The sequence below is a fragment of the Pseudochaenichthys georgianus genome, chromosome 16, assembly GCF_902827115.2.
Source record: "Pseudochaenichthys georgianus chromosome 16, fPseGeo1.2, whole genome shotgun sequence".
Classification (NCBI taxonomy): Eukaryota; Metazoa; Chordata; class Actinopteri; order Perciformes; family Channichthyidae; genus Pseudochaenichthys; species Pseudochaenichthys georgianus.
This window is the reverse complement of record NC_047518.2, coordinates 1,212,447-1,232,607: the sequence shown is the minus strand read 5'-3', so window position 1 is coordinate 1,232,607 and position 20,161 is coordinate 1,212,447. Positions and strand designations below refer to the sequence as shown.

The 20,161-nt window shown below is 41.3% G+C and overlaps 1 protein-coding gene and 10 non-coding genes across 11 annotated transcripts; 10 read left to right on the top strand and 1 right to left on the bottom strand.

The window, feature by feature from the left end:
* The first annotated feature begins 165 nt into the window (after positions 1–165).
* Positions 166–247, top strand: trnas-aga (transfer RNA serine (anticodon AGA)). The gene has a single exon. It is a non-coding gene; the product is annotated as a tRNA-Ser (tRNA).
* Positions 248–662: 415 nt separating this feature from the next.
* Positions 663–744, top strand: trnas-aga (transfer RNA serine (anticodon AGA)). Its single transcript has one exon. It is a non-coding gene; the product is annotated as a tRNA-Ser (tRNA).
* Positions 745–1,153: 409 nt separating this feature from the next.
* On the top strand, positions 1,154–1,235 carry trnas-aga (transfer RNA serine (anticodon AGA)). Its single transcript has one exon. It is a non-coding gene; the product is annotated as a tRNA-Ser (tRNA).
* A 414-nt stretch (positions 1,236–1,649) lies between these two features.
* On the top strand, positions 1,650–1,731 carry trnas-aga (transfer RNA serine (anticodon AGA)). Its single transcript has one exon. It is a non-coding gene; the product is annotated as a tRNA-Ser (tRNA).
* A 416-nt stretch (positions 1,732–2,147) lies between these two features.
* Positions 2,148–2,230, top strand: trnas-aga (transfer RNA serine (anticodon AGA)). Its single transcript has one exon. It is a non-coding gene; the product is annotated as a tRNA-Ser (tRNA).
* Positions 2,231–2,645: 415 nt separating this feature from the next.
* trnas-aga (transfer RNA serine (anticodon AGA)) lies at positions 2,646–2,727 on the top strand. Its single transcript has one exon. It is a non-coding gene; the product is annotated as a tRNA-Ser (tRNA).
* Positions 2,728–3,141: 414 nt separating this feature from the next.
* Positions 3,142–3,223, top strand: trnas-aga (transfer RNA serine (anticodon AGA)). The gene has a single exon. It is a non-coding gene; the product is annotated as a tRNA-Ser (tRNA).
* Positions 3,224–3,638: 415 nt separating this feature from the next.
* trnas-aga (transfer RNA serine (anticodon AGA)) lies at positions 3,639–3,720 on the top strand. The gene has a single exon. It is a non-coding gene; the product is annotated as a tRNA-Ser (tRNA).
* A 416-nt stretch (positions 3,721–4,136) lies between these two features.
* Positions 4,137–4,218, top strand: trnas-aga (transfer RNA serine (anticodon AGA)). Its single transcript has one exon. It is a non-coding gene; the product is annotated as a tRNA-Ser (tRNA).
* A 416-nt stretch (positions 4,219–4,634) lies between these two features.
* On the top strand, positions 4,635–4,716 carry trnas-aga (transfer RNA serine (anticodon AGA)). The gene has a single exon. It is a non-coding gene; the product is annotated as a tRNA-Ser (tRNA).
* Positions 4,717–13,714: 8,998 nt separating this feature from the next.
* On the bottom strand, positions 13,715–20,102 carry map3k8 (mitogen-activated protein kinase kinase kinase 8). The gene is made up of 8 exons (XM_034101944.1): positions 19,995–20,102; positions 19,142–19,501; positions 18,869–19,039; positions 17,949–18,210; positions 17,057–17,163; positions 15,939–16,091; positions 14,578–14,824; positions 13,715–14,490 (listed from the first exon to the last, which is right to left on the bottom strand). Exons 1-8 carry the CDS (start codon positions 20,040–20,042, stop codon positions 14,366–14,368), a joined length of 1,473 nt encoding a protein of 490 aa, XP_033957835.1. The 5' UTR covers positions 20,043–20,102; the 3' UTR covers positions 13,715–14,365.
* Positions 20,103–20,161: the final 59 nt, after the last annotated feature.

Below are 20,161 nucleotides of genomic sequence, written 5' to 3'. Positions count from 1 at the left end.
GAGCTCCCCACTCCGGACACTCTTTGCAAGGCAATGTCTTGTTGAGCATGATTTTCAGCACCTATCGGTAGGCCAAACAATAAAGGTTTGCTCCCTTGATAGTTCAGTTGGTAGAATGAAGGACTGTATGAAAGACCGAAATTCGCATTTGTTCAACAGATCTAGGTTGTCGTGGCCGAGTGGTTAAGGCGATGGACTAGAAATCCATTGGGTTGTCCCCACGCAGGTTCGAATCCTGCCGACAACGATACATGCTTTTGAGCAACGGGAACTCACAAAGAAAACATTTATACTTCGCTGTTGAGATATTTCACGTGCAACAGAGAACATTATCAGTTTGAAACTCCCCAAAACCACGGTCTGAGAAACGGAAGTGCGGACTCTCAATCTGACCATTTTACATTCTCACCGTAAACTTCTCTGGCTTGGGTTGAAAGTCACGGTCAGATGAAGCAAACAGAACCAAATTATTTGGAGGGACTGAAGAAACCAACCTGAGCTCCCCACTCCGGACACTCTTTGCAAGGCAATGTCTTGTTGAGCATGATTTTCAGCACCTATCGGTAGGCCAAACAATAAAGGTTTGCTCCCTTGATAGTTCAGTTGGTAGAATGAAGGACTGTATGAAAGACAGAAATTAGCATTTGTTTAAGGAGATCTAGGTTGTCGTGGCCGAGTGGTTAAGGCGATGGACTAGAAATCCATTGGGGTCTCCCCGCGCAGGTTCGAATCCTGCCGACAACGATACATGCTTTTAATCAACGGGAACTCACAAAGAAAACATTTGTATACATAGCTGTTGAGATATTTCACGTGCAACAGAGAACATTATCAGTTTGAAACTCCCCAAAACCACTGTCTGAGAAACGGAAGTGCGGACTCTCAATCTGACCATTTTACATTCTCACCGTAAACTTCTCTGGCTTGGGTTGAAAGTCATGGTCAGATGAAGCAAACAGAACCAAATTATTTGGAGGGACTGAAGAAACCAACCTGAGCTCCCCACTCCGGACACTCTTTGCAAGGCAACCGAGCATGATTTTCAGCACCTATCGGTAGGCCAAACAATAAAGGTTTGCTCCCTTGATAGTTCAGTTGGTAGAATGAAGGACTGTATGAAAGACCGAAATTCGCATTTGTTTAACAGATCTAGGTTGTCGTGGCCGAGTGGTTAAGGCGATGGACTAGAAATCCATTGGGGTCTCCCCGCGCAGGTTCGAATCCTGCCGACAACGATACATGCTTTTAAGCAACGGGAACTCAAAAAGAAAACATTTATACTTCGCTGTTGAGATATTTCACGTGCAACAGAGAACATTATCAGTTTGAAACTCCCCAAAACCACGGTCTGAGAAACGGAATTGCGGACTCTCAATCTGACCATTTTACATTCTCACCGTAAACTTCTCTGGCTTGGGTTGAAAGTCATGGTCAGATGATGCAAACAGAACCAAATTATTTGGAGGGACTGAAGAAACCAACCTGAGCTCCCCACTCCGGACACTCTTTGCAAGGCAATGTCTTGTTGAGCATGATTTTCAGCACCTATCGGTAGGCCAAACAATAAAGGTTTGCTCCCTTGATAGTTCAGTTGGTAGAATGAAGGACTGTATGAAAGACCAACATTCGCATTTGTTCAACAGATCTAGGTTGTCGTGGCCGAGTGGTTAAGGCGATTGACTAGAAATCCATTGGGGTCTCCCCGCGCAGGTTCGAATCCTGCCGACAACGATACATGCTTTTAATCAACGGGAACTCACAAAGAAAACATTTGTATACTTCGCTGTTGAGATATTTCACGTGCAACAGAGAACATTATCAGTTTGAAACTCCCCAAAACCACTGTCTGAGAAACGGAAGTGCGGACTCTCAATCTGACCATTTTACATTCTCACCGTAAACTTCTCTGGCTTGGGTTGAATGTCAGGGTCAGATGAAGCAAACAGAACCAAATTATTTGGAGGGACTGAAGAAACCAACCTGAGCTCCCCACTCCGGACACTCTTTGCAAGGCAATGTCTTGTTGAGCATGATTTTCAGCACCTATCGGTAGGCCAAACAATAAAGGTTTGCTCCCTTGATAGTTCAGTTGGTAGAATGAAGGACTGTATGAAAGACCGAAATTCGCATTTGTTTAACAGATCTAGGTTGTCGTGGCCGAGTGGTTAAGGCGATTGACTAGAAATCCATTGGGGTTCTCCCCGCGCAGGTTCGAATCTTGCCGACAACGATACATGCTTTGGAGCAACGGGAACTCACAAAGAAAACAGTTGTATACTTAGCTGCAGTGATATTTCACGTGCAACAGAGAACATTATCAGTTTGAAACGCCAAAAACCACGGTCTGAGAAACGGAAGTACGGACTCTCAATCTGACCATTTTACATTCTCACCGTACACTTCTCTGGCTTGGGTTGAAAGTCACGGTCAGATGAAGCAAACAGAACCAAATTATTTGGAGGGACTGAAGAAACCAACCTGAGCTCCCCACTCCGGACACTCTTTGCAAGGCAATGTCTTGTTGAGCATGATTTTCAGCACCACTCGGTAGGCCAAACAATAAAGGTTTGCTCCCTTGAGAGTTCAGTTGGTAGAATGAAGGACTGTATGAAAGACCGAAATTCGCATTTGTTTAACAGATCTAGGTTGTCGTTTCCGAGTGGTTAAGGCGATGGACTAGAAATCCATTGGGGTCTCCCAGCGCAGGTTCGAATCCTGCCGACAGCGATACATGCTTTTAAGCAACGGGAACTCACAAAGAAAACATTTATACTTAGCTGCAGAGATATTTCACGTGCAACAGAGAACATTATCAGTTTGAAACTCCCCAAAACCACAGTCTGAGAAACGGAAGTGGGGACTCTCAATCTGACCATTTTACATTTTCACCGTAAACTTCTCTGGCTTGGGTTGAAAGTCACGGTCAGATGAAGCAAACAGAACCAAATTATTTGGAGGGACTGAAGAAACCAACCTGAGCTCCCCACTCCGGACACTCTTTGCAAGGCAATGTCTTGTTGAGCATGATTATCAGCACCTATCGGTAGGCCAAACAATAAAGGTTTGCTCCCTTGATAGTTCAGTTGGTAGAATGAAGGACTGTATGAAAGACCGAAATTCGCATTTGTTTAACAGATCTAGGTTGTCGTGGCCGAGTGGTTAAGGCGATGGACTAGAAATCCATTGGGGTCTCCCCGCGCAGGTTCGAATCCTGCCGACAACGATACATGCTTTTAAGCAACGGGAACTCAAAAAGAAAACATTTATACTTCGCTGTTGAGATATTTCACGTGCAACAGAGAACATTATCAGTTTGAAACTCCCCAAAACCACGGTCTGAGAAACGGAATTGCGGACTCTCAATCTGACCATTTTACATTCTCACCGTAAACTTCTCTGGCTTGGGTTGAAAGTCATGGTCAGATGATGCAAACAGAACCAAATTATTTGGAGGGACTGAAGAAACCAACCTGAGCTCCCCACTCCGGACACTCTTTGCAAGGCAATGTCTTGTTGAGCATGATTTTCAGCACCTATCGGTAGGCCAAACAATAAAGGTTTGCTCCCTTGATAGTTCAGTTGGTAGAATGAAGGACTGTATGAAAGACCGAAATTCGCATTTGGTCAAAAAGATCTAGGTTGTCGTGGCCGAGTGGTTAAGGCGATGGACTAGAAATCCATTGGGGTCTCCCCGCGCAGGTTCGAATCCTGCCGACAACGATACATGCTTTGGAGCAAAGGGAACTCACAAAGAAAACATTTGTATACTTAGCTGCAATGATATTTCACGTGCAACAGAGAACATTATCAGTTTGAAACTCCCCAAAACCACGGTCTTAGAAACGGAAGTGCGAACTCTAAATCTGACCGTTATACATTTTCACCGTAAACTTCTCTGGTTTGGGTTGAAAGTCACAGTCAGATGAAGCAAACAGAACCAAATGATTTGGAGGGACTGAAGAAACAAACCTGAGCTCCCCACTCCAGACACTCTTTGCAAGGCAATGTCTTGTTGAGCATGATATTCAGAACCTATCAGTAGGCCAAACAATAAAGGTTTGCTCCCTTAATAGTTCAGTTGGTAGAATGAAGGACTGTATGAAAGACCGAAATTCGCATTTGTTTAACAGATCTAGGTTGTCGTGGCCGAGTGGTTAAGGCGATGGACTAGAAATCCATTGGGGTCTCCCCGCGCAGGTTCGAATCCTGCCGACAACGATACATGCTTTGGAGCAACGGGAACTCACAAAGAAAACAGTTGTATACTTAGCTGCAGTGATATTTCACGTGCAACAGAGAACATTATCAGTTTGAAACGCCCAAAACCACGGTCTGAGAAACGGAAGTGCGGACTCTCAATCTGACCATTTTACATTCTCACCGTAAACTTCTCTGGCTTGGGTTGAAAGTCACGGTCAGATGAAGCAAACAGAACCAAATTATTTGGAGGGACTGAAGAAACCAACCTGAGCTCCCCACTCCGGACACTCTTTGCAAGGCAATGTCTTGTTGAGCATGATTTTCAGCACCTCTCGGGTAGGCCAAACAATAAAGGTTTGCTCCCTTGATAGTTCAGTTGGTAGAATGAAGGACTGTATCTAAGACCGAAATTCGCATTTGTTTAACAGATCTAGGTTGTCGTGGCCGAGTGGTTAAGGCGATGGACTAGAAATCCATTGGGGTCTCCCTGCGCAGGTTCGAATCCTGCCGACAACAATACATGCTTTTAAGCAACGGGAACTCACAAAGAAAACATTTGTATACTTAGCTGTTGAGATATTTCACGTGCAACAGAGAACATTATCAGTTTGAAACTCCCCAAAACCACGGTCTGAGAAACGGAATTGCGGACTCTCAATCTGACCATTTTACATTCTCACCGTAAACTTCTCTGGCTAAAGTCACGGTCAGATGAAGCAAACAGAACCAAATTATTTGGAGTGACTGAAGTAACCAACCTGAGCTCCCCACTCCGGACACTCTTTGCAAGGCAATGTCTTGTTGAGCATGATTTTCAGCACCTATCGGTAGGCCAAACAATAAAGGTTTGCTCCCTTGATAGTTCAGTTGGTAGAATGAAGGACTGTATGAAAGACCAAAATTCGCATTTGGTCAAAAAGATCTAGGTTGTCGTGACCGAGTGGTTAAGGCGATGGTACTCGTGACCTCAATTGTGACGGATGCAGGAGCAAATATGGTTGCCTCTGTCAGAAGTTTAAATCTAAGACATGCACTTTGCTTTGCTCATTCACTAAATGTAGTGGTGAAGAAATCTCTGGATGCAACTTCTGGCCTACAAGTCCTACACACAAGGGCTAGAAAAGTAGTCACGTTCTTTAAAACCAGCACAACAGCCAAAGAGAAGCTCAGAGAAGTGCAGGAGCAGATGAATCGCCCTGTGCTGAAGCTTATTCAGGAAGTGGACACCCGCTGGAACAGCACCTACCTAATGCTACAACGCCTTTTCAAAGAGAGGCAGTCAGTGGGGGCAGCACTTGCGACGCTGAAAACAGACGTGAGATTATTATATGGCTCTGGTAGTACCCATAGAGTCCAGTAGAGGGCGGAGCCTGTGAGTGATATAACTGGCTCTCATGAGGACCCCGCCGGGAAAGGAAGACCAGGGCTGAAGTCGAATAGTCCATTTAGCTTAGGAACCTTCCTAAAGGAGTGAAATGACCCGGAAGTCCCTCAGTGGCAGCCATGATAAGTGCCGTTCGAATTCTCTAGAATGATGAGAACGATAGGAAAGGAGGTTTCAAACTTCCTTTATAACCTCCTTTAGCTTAGGAACCACTGGACCTCCCTAACCGACAGGAGAAGCGAAAATGCTGCCCCACAATGCCTTGCAGCCGCAGCATTTGCCGTCACTCGAGTCTCGGCCGTTCACAGAAACAACCGATTATGACCGAGAAATGATATCATGAAAGTTACGGTGCTTATTAAGCATTTTAAAACATAGGTGGTAAGTTGCCAAAGTGCTTTGTTTTGAACGTTCATCAGTATTATAATCAAAAAGAGAAATATGAACGTTAGTTTTGACTGAAATGATCAAATAAAGTCAACATTTCAGTCTTTACTGAGCTGTGTGGGGTTTGTTCAACTTTTAAAAGATGTTTGAATGGTGGTATACACAGTGATAGATGTTAAGGACTAACGTTTGTAATAAATACATTTGTATTGATTTTAAGATCTTTAGTTCATACAATCATATGTATTGGGATCATTTGTATTAATGTGGACCGGAGGGAGAGGGTGACGAGCATAAGTTTCACTTTCCTTTTTTATTTCAATTCCAACTTTGGTCATGAAGAATATGTTTCTCTGTTGTCCACGTTCATAAAGCAAAGCAGCAGCATCAGAGCACGGTGCAGAGTCTCTAGATGAGTTTACAGTAGTCCCTCGTTCTTATTAAACATCCATGTTGTAGTCCGTTGTATAGAAAACTGTGGTTTCCATAGTTTCCCCACAGCAGCAGACGCACACAATCATAGATATATATAAACACTAGATGGCTCACACGCGCTGCTGGCCAATGGAGACCGACGTTGCCACTGCCAATGCTCTCATTCATAACATTATGGTTTACTATTTAAATAACCATAGCTTGCTCAATTTTCAACCGATTTTCAAACGGTTTGGTTTTTTATAAACATCAAAGATGTAGTTATGATACTGCATACTTATAATCATGGACTTTCATATGAAAATAACATTAATCAGATAAAGCAATAGCTATACACACACAAGGTATTTATATTAAATATTTGCCGGTGTATATATTTCCATTTATTTTATTATATTGTCAATATTTAAAATAAATTATAAAATTAAAATACATTTATATTTTATATATAAAAATCGGTCTCATGTTACCACTCTGTAAACCAAGAGTTGTTAATTGAGCAATGCCTTAGCTTGAAGAACAGGGACACAACTAATGACAATAGCATATGTTGGTATATTATTTAGATATTCACACCTTTATCAGAAGAACCAAACCAACATAAAATGTGCTCACAGACAGGCCAGTTCTGTCTAATTTATCACAATTATTTTTGACATGAGATCTTATCATCCTAGTTTTGTATTTAGTTTCTAGATTTGTAAACAAATCCAGAACCTTTGAAATATGTTATTGAAAAAAGACCAAGAATAATATAAACTGTACCATATGTCCTTCTGTAGTCCATTTGTGGTTTGTCTTGACTCACCCCGGCTGATATATCACAAAATCCACTGTTTAAATTGTTCCCTATATTGCCCCTATGCCCCTGTAAGGTGTCCTTGGGTGTTATGAAAGGCGGCCCCCCAACATAAATGTATTATTATTATTAAGAAGAACAACTTGGTGTGGTGTGGAGGGGATGTAGGAAGCAGGAGCAGGTGGGGAGAGATGGGGCTTCAAGGTTCAAGGTTATTTGTTTTAAATGTGTCTTGCACACAATAAAATAAAATACAGTATACCACAAAACCAATAAGACACACAGTGACACATGGCACACTAACAATCAATCATCGTCCAGCCTCAGCTTTGGTATTCTTTCACAACCATGTTATGGGTTTATTAGACTGAGCAAACATAAACATATGTGGTGATCCCACGGGTTCTTGTTTGCAGACAGCGGCGATTGGAGCATCCGTAGGCTGCACAAAAGTCCGGCATAGTCAGGTACTTCTGTAAACACAAAGCCAGCAAATTCCTGTATCATAATGCAAGATGTTTTTAACAAGCCAAACCACTTGGAAGAAATCATGTGTAACTTAAGTTATGTTGAAAAGAAAGAGCAGTTCTGCCTCTCCCACTGGTGTAAAGTTGCTGGGTGAACTTTGTAATACTAGGTCTCACTGACAGCCTCTTGTTATTAGCCAGCTAATAAATACAACCACATACACAAAGAAAAGCTGCAATTTCAACATGTCCAAGCATCCTGTATCATAGCCATGCTAATAATGTTTATAATAAACCAAACCGTTTGTAAATCAGTCAAGATTTCAGCGAGTTAAGAGTATTTTTGTGCAGATCACTCACCTTACAACAGCTACCATAACGCGAATCAGAGTAACTGTTGACTGTAGCAAGATGGCGGCCGGTCAGCTACGCTGGAAAATCTCCCATGAGCCATCTAGTGTTTATATATATCTATGCACACAATGACGTCCGCTGGCGCATCATAAACACGTCGGATAGTGAAAGTGCATTCGGATTCTCTAAAGTACCGCAGTCTCTTCTCCTAAGGCTGAAGTCGAATAGTCCATTTAGCTTAGGAACCTTCCTAAAGGAGTGAAATGACCCGGAAGTCCCTCAGTGGCAGCCATGATAAGTGCCGTTCGAATTCTCTAGAATGATGAGAATGAAAGGAAAGGAGGTTTCAAACTTCCTTTATAACCTCCTTTAGTTTAGGAACCACTGGACCTCCCTCACCGAGAGGAGAGGAGAAAATGCTGCCCCACAATGCATTGCAGCCGCAGCATTTGCCGTCACTCAACAGTCGGCCGTTCACGGAAACAACCGATTATGACGGAGAAATGATATCATGAAAGTTACGGTGCTTATTAAGCATTTTAAAACATAGGTGGTAAGTTGCCAAAGTGCTTTGTTTTGAACGTTCATCAGTATTATAATCAAAAAGAGAAATATGAACGTTAGTTTTGACTGAAATGATCAAATAAAGTCAACATTTCAGTCTTTACTGAGCTGTGTGGGGTTTGTTCAACTTTTAAAATATGTCTGAATGGTGATATACACAGTGATAAATGTTAAGGACTAACGTTTATAATAAATACATCTGTATTGATTTTAAGATCTTTAGTTCATCTTTAGTTCATACGTATTGGGATCATTGGTATTAATGTGGACCGGAGGGAGAGGGGGACGAGCAGAAGTTTCACTTTCCTTTTTTATTTCAATTCCAACTTTGGTCATGAAGAATATGTTTCTCTGTTGTCCCCGTTCATAAAGCAAAGCAGCAGCATCAGAGCACGGTGCAGAGTCTCTAGATGAGTCCCTCGTTCTTATTATACATCCATGTTGTAGTCCGTTGTATAGAAAACTGTAGTTTCCATGGTTCCCCCACAGCAGCAGACGCACACAATGACGTCCGCTGGCGCATCATAAACACGTCAGATAGTGAAAGTGCATTCGGATTCTCTAAAGTACCGCAGTCTCTTCTCCTAAGTCCTTTTGAATTCTCCTATCCACTATCCCTTAACCCCGTGACGTTTCACTCAGAGGTCAAGGGATAGACGATAGGGTTAGAATTTAGGAGCTGATTTTTAAACTATCCGACTGCAGCCTAAGGCTGAAGTCGAATAGTCCATTTAGCTTAGGAACCTTCCTAAAGGAGTGAAATGACCCGGAAGTCCCTCAGTGGCAGCCATGATAAGTGCCGTTCGAATTCTCTAGAATGATGAGAATGATAGGAAAGGAGGTTTCAAACTTCCTTTATAACCTCCTTTAGCTTAGGAACCACTGGACCTCCCTAACCGACAGGAGAAGCGAAAATGCTGCCCCACAATGCCTTGCAGCCGCAGCATTTGCCGTCACTCAACAGTCGGCCGTTCACGGAAACAACCGATTATGACCGAGAAATGATATCATGAGAGTTACGGTGCTTATTAAGCTTTTTAAAACATAGGTGGTAAGTTGCCAAAGTGCTTTGTTTTGAACGTTCATCAGTATTATACTCAAAAAGAGAAATATGAACGTTAGTTTTCACTGAAATTATCAAATAAAGTCAACATTTCAGTCTTTACTGGGCTGTGTGGGGTTTGTTCAACTTTTAAAAGATGCTTGAATGGTGATATACACAGTGATAGATGTTAAGGACTAACGTTTATAATAAATACATCTGTATTGATATTTAGATCTTTAGTTCATACAATCATACGTCGTATTGGGATCATTTGTATTAATGTGGACCGGAGGGAGAGGGTGACGAGCATAAGTTTCACTTTCCTTTTTTATTTCAATTCCAACTTTGGTCATGAAGAATATGTTTCTCTGTTGTCCACGTTCATAAAGCAAAGCAGCAGCATCAGAGCACGGTGCAGAGTCTCTAGATGAGTTTACATCAGTCCCTCGTTCTTATTAAACATCCATGTTGTAGTCCGCTGCATAGAAAACTGTGGTTTCCATAGTTTCCCCACAGCAGCAGACGCAGAAAATGACGTCCGCTGGCGCATCATAAACACGTCGGATAGTGAAAGTGCATTCGGATTCTCTAAAGTACCGCAGTCTCTTCTCCTAAATCCTTTTGAATTCTCCTATCCACTATCCCTTAACCCCGTGACGTTTCACTCAGAGGTCAAGGAATAGACGATAGGGTTAGAATTTAGGAGCTGATTTTTAAACTATCCGACTGCAGCCTAAGTCCTTTTGAATTCTCCTATCCACTATCCCTTAACCCCGTGACGTTTCACTCAGAGGTCAAGGAATAGACGATAGGGTTAGAATTTAGGAGCTGATTTTTAAACTATCCGACTGCAGCCCAAGCGACACCTCATGCAGAGGATAAATACATAAGAGTTACCAGCCTCAGAAACGACAAATTAAAGCACCTCAGATTAGAGCCCACATAAATTACCACAGAGCTCAAATTTGCTGGTGACACTGTTGGTGATTTATTCAAAATTCAAGGCACACTTAACCACTACAGTTAAGCATTCTGACATTCTGCAGTAGCCAGATAAATATAAATCATATTCTGGATTTTTTAAACACTTTTTTGTTTACTAGATCATTCCATATGTGTTCTTTTATAGTGTTGATGTCTTCAGTATAAATCTACAATGTAGAACATTTTTCAATAAATAATAACACTTTTGACTGGTACTGTATATCTATTTGTTATTTAATTATTAATAAAACCGATCATTATTTGTATTTGTATCAGTCTCTGTGTTTGAAATGCAAAGCCTATAAAATAAGTGAAAGGGAGTTAGCCTACTCAGTGTTATATCATAGTATCTTAGTAACCGGAGGATACATATGCGTAGACACTAAATAAGTCAAATGACGAAGATTATTGCAATTGTGTATCTAAACAACATGATCTAAATCACCAAAGTTAATAAGATTTTATATATGTCAGTGTTATGCTTTGTTCGTTATTCTCGCGTCCAGGAGAGAAGCTTTAAAAGTAAGTAGACCAATGGAGTCTCTGAGAAGGTTCAAATGGGTACTTTAATTAAAATGGTGCGGTAATGTTACTCCCCCCTCGGTCTTCTGTGTCCGATATTGCGCATAACAGAGGATTCAGACATCCACTTTTCATTTAATACATTTTAAACGCTGTAATCAATACTGCAAAAATACAGGAAATACTTCACGGCTGGTATCATTTCCGGTAGTTCCGGATGTTGTCTCATGCTACCTGTAAACAAACGTATTCAAATAAACTGTACCTTCATTTAATATTTAATCAATAATAATATCTCGACGTCTATAGTTGTAGTGTTGAAATCAGTAGGTTTCGGTAGGTACTCCGTGTCATATCGCTACTAAATTCACCTCTATAGGAAATGGTATATTAGCCACATGCTAAATGCTAACCAGAGATGAAGGATTTTCAGAATAAAAGCTTAACAACTGGTTGTGCATAAGAACTTCTGATTTTTCAGTATAAAACAGCATTTAAACTGACGGTATGTTTAAGGTACATTATGCCATCAAAACATTGATTTTAATGTATAACACATGCTTAAGCAACGTGAGATAGGAGGACAAATGCAACAAACCACAGGTTAGCCGGCTGGCTACGTAGAACAGCATTGCAGAGCCTTTTGCATTATGTTTTAATGGTGTGTTGTATCTGCAAACCACTGTGTTTGTTGCGCGTTTGAAGTGCATCATCATGGTCATCGAGTGGATTTGTCTTGCAATTATTTAAAAACAGTTAATAATTGTTTTTTTTACGAATGTAATAATATTGATTATTAACATTTTTACACAGTTTACACTGTGTTTTCAAGGCACTTGGCTTGTGTAGACTGTTCAGTAAAATTAGTATTTATGTATAGGCCTACTATAATTTGTGTAACATCTTTAACTTAAAATGTGTCTCAAACACTTTTATGAAGTCATTAGGCTGTGCTTACCTACAGATTTACGGCAGCATGACATTGTCCATTACATGTTGACAGTTTATTTTCAATCAAGATTTGAAAAACGTAACATCTACAGCTGATATTGGAGACTCCTTAAAAGCTATCAATTTATACAAAAAATGTATCCACTCAGCAGCAACACAATGGATTAAAGGTGGGTTCACTACTTGTTACCAGCAGATGGGAGTATTTGTCTTTCCCATTCATTGTGGAACCAGTAAATATCCTATACTGCCACTTTCAGATCAGACTTTGAAGCAGGCAACTCCACATGAGAGATTGATGCTCACTCACATGTGACATTTAAAAGAGAAAGAGCAGGCCTGATGTAGGAATCACTTGGGTTCCTCTGATGCATATGAGTAGTAGATACTGCCCATACACTAACTGACAACAAGGACAAAGTAATGTTTTTGAGAAATGTGTGATTTCTTTACCATTTAAATGCTCTTTTTGATGACATACTATAAACAAGTAGATGGAACATAAGCAGTTGTCCACTTTTTGTATTATATTGGATAATTACACTGCCCGTCCAAAAAGCAAAATCTGTAAGAGGCTTCCATTGGATAATTACTGCAGTGTTTAATATGTTTCAGCTGGCAAGAAGTTATTTTACCCTAGCTGATGCGGTGAGTAGCTTCTAATTTCTTTAAACAATCATGTCGGAAGACATATCCTGTGGTCGTGGAAAGGATGTTAATCAGTTTCAGAAGGTTCAAATTATAGGCCTGCATCAAGCAAAGAAAACAACTAAGGAGATTGCTGAAACTACTAAAAGTTTAAGAACCGTCCAACGCATTATTAAAACCAAATCAAATGATTTACCCTGTTCCAGAGTGATGGGCGCATCAGGGTAAGAATAGAGGCGGATGAAGTGATGCACCCAACATGCTTAGTGCCTACCGTACAAGCCTGTGGGGGCAGTGTTATGATCTGGGGTTTCTGCAGTTGGTCAGGTCTACGTTCAGCAACATTATGTTCCCAAAGAATGAGGTCAGCTGACTACCTGAATATACTGAATGACCAGGTCTTTCCATCAATGGAGTTGTTCTTCCCTGATGGCACGGACATATTCCAAGATGGCAATGCCAGGATTCATTTGGCTCACATTGTGAATGACTGGTTTAGGGAGACATCTTTTTCACACATGGATTCGCCACCACAGAGTCCAGACCTCAGCCCCATTGAGAATCTTTGGAATGTGCTGGAGAAGACTTTGCGCAGCAATGCAACTCTCCCATAATCAATACAAGATCTTGGCGTGAAATGAATGCAACTCTGCATAGAAATGCATGTTGTGACATTGCAGCAGCTTATCGAAACAATGCCATAGCAACTGCGTGCCTTCCTAAGCTAAAGGCGGTCCAAATAAATATTAGTGTGCAACTTTTATTTTGGACGGCAGTGTAGTATTAACTATTTTATCACATTCTTGGACTTCAACTGTCCTGTAGCAAACAAACAATAGAAAAGCCCAACCAAAAATAATGGGAAAATGTCGTAATTAACAGCAAGTCTGCCACTTTTGGAGACTCAGGGCCATCTGTTGACTGTCTACTGTTACAAACAACAGCTGAACTAACACAAAACACTACACAGTAAATTAGATTCAAAACAAAAGGTTTTAATATGTTATTAAGATATAACTGAGATATCACAGACACAATTGGATTTTAATTTGTATTGTATGTATAAAGAAGTTCAAACTTTATATTCTTAATACTAAAAACTAAAAGTAACAGAACATCAGACCTCATCTCAAAAGTGTCACTTACGATGCTATTAATATTCCACAGGAATTAACAAAAGGAAGTTCATAAAGAACTACATAGACATGTTTGCATAGTGCACACATACTTTAACAAATACCTTACATATGTTTAGTGATTAATCTTTTTTTTTAAAAGACTATAACTCATATTTTCACAAGAAAAGAACATAGCATCCACCAGAAAGAAGCAGAGAGCTCTGGGAATTATACCAATAGCTGACAGTTAATGCTCAATGATACACAGTACATCTCTTCCAACCACTGTCCTGCAGTGCAGTTGACTCACATCAGCCCATTTCAGCATCTAGGTTGAGCTCATTCCATTAATCCTCAGACTTGTAAATAAGTGCAGTTCATCCCTGACCTATGTCGCCTTGAGCTTTCGGATATATAAAACAGCAGAGCAATATGTATAAAAAGGTTAAATTATCAATTGCCTTTGACTAAAGTTCAGCCACATAATTGGTAGGCTGTGGTCCGGGGCTAGCCATATTCCGCAGTAGGGGGCCCGGTCACCAGTTTACTGTAACCCGACAAGGCCCCTAGGTCAATGTACAAGGAGCCCTTCCTCCTCGTGTGGCCAGAGTCCTCGGAGTAAAGAGAATAATCTGCAGAAAAATGAAAAGAGTACATGTTTCAATATGGCAAGTACCTTAGTACTGGGACCAAATTAACCTCAACATGTAGGTGCTTACCCTGTGTGGTGTCATGGTGCTGGCACTGCTGGCGTAGCATGGTGTGGTTGGCCTCCTCCATGGCTGAGTCAAGGCTCCAGCAGCGAGGCTGATCCTCTCTGGGGGGGTTGATGGCCTCGTCTTTCAGAAGCTCTGACGCAGAGCTGCGCAGAGCAGGGTTCCTTTCCAGGGCTCGCTCAAGAAAGGATCGCATGGCCAGGCTGCAGTCCTCCGCTATGTCCTCCATAGGCGGGGCTTGCTTGTGGATCTGTTCAAAGAGATATGCAAAAACGGCATTAGAAGACTGCAGCACGTAAGAACATTATAGTTACATAGACAAGTCAATGCTTCCAAAAAAAACAAGGGCCACATAATTCCTCCAGCAGCTGCCACCCATTTTCTTGACATTGTGAGGAGTAACTTGTAAAACACATTTAGTTGTAGTAAAAAGGAACAATGATAAGAAGGACATCTCAGACTGTAGCAGCAACTGTACCACGTAACATTACTTCTCCATGACAGTTGTTTCATAAGGGAAGTGAGAAAATCAAAAGAGCTGATAATCATTTCAAAAACAGAAACGGGACTTCTTTAAAGCAAAGAACCCATGTAATGGAAAACCTTTAAAAGAAACAGAAGTAGTGACTAACTAAATGGGCGAAAAGTCACACACTGCAACTAGTTACATTAAGCCTTTCTTATCTTGTTAAAATCTAGGCTGTGGAAGGTCTGAACAAGGTCACGGAAAAGAGCGTCACTTTTTCAAATGTTGCAAGATTCAAGATAGACAGTAAAGCATGTAAGTGTGATGCGGTTTAATAGCTATTTTACTGGCTTTGAGTAGGTGTGAGGCTTATTGCTAAAACCCAAACTCTCTGACGGATCCAAGCTGAGCTCCACAACTTGATTTGTTGTCATAAAAATGCAGCAAAAAATAACTTTTTTAGTTCTGTGATTATACGGTTGAATCTTCGAAAGATATAAACTTTTACCTCAAATTACTGTCATAGTTGTAATAGTGCATGCACTATAACTGGCTGCACTAGGGCTGGGCAATAGTAGCATATTAACTGAAATTAGCATGCTAACCAGCTAGTTCAATCAGTCTAAACAACTGAACACTTTTGCAAACGATGTGTATATCATAATACATTTAACTATTGTTTTATCACAGAGGCATAGGCTTTACCAAGCTTTCTAAATATCTAGCTGTTGTTTACTATTAAACAAAAAGATCAACCATCCAAATTGGTGGCGCTAGAGATCACCTGAGTCAAATAGCTTTAACCTCTGAAAACAATAAATAATTGTGATGTTTTGGCCATCATCCAATAGCAACACCCTGATGCAAGTGTGGCTTTTAAAAAATGTGCAGTACTTACAATGTAGAGGTAGGATGGGTAGGCGGTGCGAGGGTATCTCAAGACCCATGGAGGGCTGCCAGTCTGCATGTGAATGATGGTGGTGCCCAAGCTGTAGATGTCTGTCTTGGTGTTATGTCCTCGACACAGAACCACTTCTGGACTCATATACATCTAAAAAAGAAAAGAAAGATGACATAACATTTATTAGATTGAATACCACTGCAGAGGATAATAGTGAGAAAAGGTACGACGGACTCTTTTATTGGTTTCCAATTCAAATTTAAAAAATCAATCACGTTTTATTTATGGCCTAATACCACAAATGACACATAGGCTTAAGGGGGCTTTACAATCTGTACAGCATAGGGAACCCTCTGTAGGGACTATGTATCATTGCTAAACAAAACAGGAAACTACCTCTTGCAGTCAAATGTTTTTTTCTTTAAAAAAAACAAACAAGATAACCTTTATGCCCACGCTGTGTGTGACCAGCTAATGGCAGTGCAGAAGCGTGTTGGCCTTTGGAGAGTGAAAAGTAAACACACTATCACAGTTCATCTCTGGAAATTCCAGCCTGCTTTCCCATGTTAAAGTAAGCCTGAGCAGCCCAGTGTGTTTGGTAGCTCTGTCTCTTATTATTACTGCTGGGTGTCTGCCCTGGGACTTTCCACAAGCCAAGCCTTGAGAGGCCTAGGGTGCATGTGCAAAGACCCATATAGACAAACACACACACACACAGGTCAAAACATGGGAAAGCCAGGAAAATACATGACGTGAGAAAAAGCATGTGAGCAATCTCTTGGATTAATCTTAAAGTGTCCAAAGTGCTGATTACATCTGTAATGAGAACCCTCGGCATGAGCAGACTATTATTAACATCAGTGAGGTCGATGAGTGCGCTGACTGCTCTCCAACTTGCCTACCATTTGCTTTCAATCATTTTGAAAAAGACAGACACAAGTATGAAGACTGAGAGTCAAAAAGAGCGCTGCCTTTTCCAGTAAAAACCCACACTAAGGGTTAGATAGAAATACAAGTAATGATTGGACCATGCATTTACAAAGAACAAAATACATTATGGCTTTAAGTAATTAGTATGGGCTTACAGTTGCAGCCTTTAGGACTTAAGTTCTTACCTCAGTTCCTCTCAGGTCTCTGGGAATGTATATATCCTCTGTCATTTGCACCGTCAAGCCAAAGTCCACCAACACTGCCTTGTCTGACATCAGGACAATGTTACTGGCTGAATAAAACAGACAAAATAATAGAAATGAGACACAACATTTTCATTGTTTATGCTTTGCTGTGCAGGTTAGCATATGAGATAATAATTATGCACTTACAGGGAATTTAACTGGGAAAAGGCCAGTGAAGTCAAGCATGGAACGTGCATTTAGCAAAGTCTTTGATGAAAAGTATCATCATTAGATATCTCTAAGGTATAATTACATATTTTAATCTCAGGCAGGAAGCACTAAAAACCACAGCTAGGCAGAGGGCCAGTCTGGTCGTTGTCATGAGTCACTTGCCTCTCTGGACCCTACATTTAACACTGAGCAAGCATGAGAAGCAGGCTGGAATTTCCCAACTGTCTTTAGGCCATGAGGTTGACAGCCAGCTCTGGAGAATGCTTTGATCCTTGCAGCGCCATGTAATTCAACTAACGTGAAACTACCTCACATCCTACCTCTGCTGAGCCCCACCCACTGATATTAGAATGTTTTTTGTAATCTAGATCATTAGCTACCAGACAGTGTGACATGGTTACACTTCCTCAAAATGTGTCAGTCAAATTCTATGAGGAGGAAACTCATAATACTATGTCTATTATAGTGTGGAAGAATGTCTGTGTCGGATATGTGTGGTTTTGCACTTCTGTTCCTCTAGTATTATTCACAAAAAATGGATCCGTCTGTGGCTTGACTTTGACGTAGGGTGCGTAAAAACTGACATTACATTATTTCCTGAATGATGTGCACAAGCTTACTGCAACACCCGACAAGTGAAAAACACGTTTTTTGCTCTTACGTTTGATGTCGTGGTGGATGACGTTGTGTGAGTGCAGGTACTCCAGGCCCCGCAGGACTTGCTTGGTCACCCAGATGATCTCAAACTCCCTCATGGGCCCACAGCTGTCAAGTTTTTCCAGGACCGAGCCCCCCTCTCCGGCCTCCATGAACAGGTGGACACTTTGGTCCCAGAGCACGGCGCCGTAGAGCTCAGCAATGTTCTCGTGGCGAAACCTGGCCTGGAACTCCACATCGGCTGCTTTGAAGTGCTCCATGGGGATCTGTGAAGATAATAATGTAAATATGTAATGCATCATAACAGGTCTGTCTTCTAACATGCAGGACATCTATTGTAACTCAGACACCAAAGATAATAACTGCTGCCAGTAAGCCGTCACTGTGTGTTTAACAAGGTGTACAATACACTGTGTCCATTCTCATGATAACACCAGACTGTATGACACAACTCCTTTCTCATATGTCAATATGTTCCATGTAAACACGCTGTGCACCCCCTCAGGTTAATAATTCAGGGTCAGAAAGATAATAAAAGAGTGGAATGTGTTTTGAAAGCTCTGCTGGGAAATTAGGAGTTACATCACAACATGCTGATTTATCTCTTTCATTATGAATTTGACAAAAACATCTTGAGAAGCAGTGGAATCTGTTCAATTTCCATTCTTGCATTAATCTTGGTCCATTTTGTAAGTTTAGTTTGTTGAAAAAAAAGAATGGTTCTTCTTTTACTAGCTGTGTTCCTCTTTTACTTCAAGGGAAAATAAGCAGATGTCATACTGACATTAACATTCTTTGTACAAACACAGGAGTAGATGCTTGGTAAGCAGAGATGACTTGGCAAAAGAAATATTTGGCAACTATTGTAAGACTTTCGAGAAGTCAGTGCAGGCTGAATTCCAGCTGTTGCGCAGCAGGCCTCACCAGTTTGCAAGCCATTCTCTTCCTGGTGTTGGTGTCCTGAGCCAAGTGGACTTTCCCAAATGATCCCTTAGGCACAAGGCTAGTGCCATGATTCTTGTAGGTCAGCTTCCATGGAAAGAGGAGCACGTCTATGTTGATCTGGTAGCGGCCTTTTTTAACAGCCATGTCCTTCTGCAAGGTCAGTTAAGGAACAGTTATAGAATGTCCATGCACACAAATGCTCATTGTTGTTATCAAAGAAGCACAGTCAAAAGACGAAATAAGTCTTCTTACCTTGTTCAGTAGGACTCCAATCTCCTCAGGTAGATGCTGCATGGCTGCTGTCTGCATGTTGGACAGCAGGTTGACAAAAGACAAGAGGTCTGTCACTGTCCCGTACCGAACACCACCAACCTCATCATCATAGTCCTTTTGCCGACTCCCCGAGACCCCCGTCTCCTCATTTTCGTCCATCTCCTCCTGGGAGAGACTTTCCTCTTCCAACGACAAGCCTCCTTCCTCCCCGTCTTCTTCAAGCTGATAAAGAGTCTCTGCAGCGTTGATGATGTCTTCTAAATTCATGTGAGCCAACAACAATTCTAATCCATTGTCATATTTATAATCCATCTTGATGCTTGACTTGTGCTGCTCACCCTGAAAATGAAACATCAGGAGGTCAGCTGGCAGGAGGAGCACAGTGGGGAGGGGCTAACCAGGCTGTGAAGGGAGTTTCACAGTAGGCTACAGATGGGAAGCCCCCCCCAGCCAAACTGGCCATTTATTTTATATCTATATAACACAGACTGCTAGGAAAATGTTGTGTCAAACAGAAAAACATGAATAATTGTTGAGCTGTGAATAAGAACCCAACTCATTCTACATGCAAATCACACACATATTATCTGCAAAAATATTTGTTGAGTCATTCCATTTCTATAAAAGCTCAAATTTAAAGAAATAGCCCAAGCGACGAAGTTACTTAGGCCTATATGTGACGTAATGTAAAAATGTAGTCAGGATAGGCCTACCTGCCTAAAGAAAAGTTTCGTATTTATGTTGTATATATTACAGCCAATCTGTACAATTAGCTGCTATTTGGTAACCAAACAACTTGTTATTGATAACGCCAGAGATATGGAAAACTTACTGTAATAATCTTTGAAACGGAAGCTTTAAGTGCCGCTCCTCTCTTCATCGTCTCGAGCGTCTGACTGACTGGAAGGGGACGGACGGTGTTAAGAAGGAAGTAAACAGAGGAACTGCAGTCGACCGGTGCGTAGGAGGAGGTATTCGCTGAATGTCATTTGCCAGAGC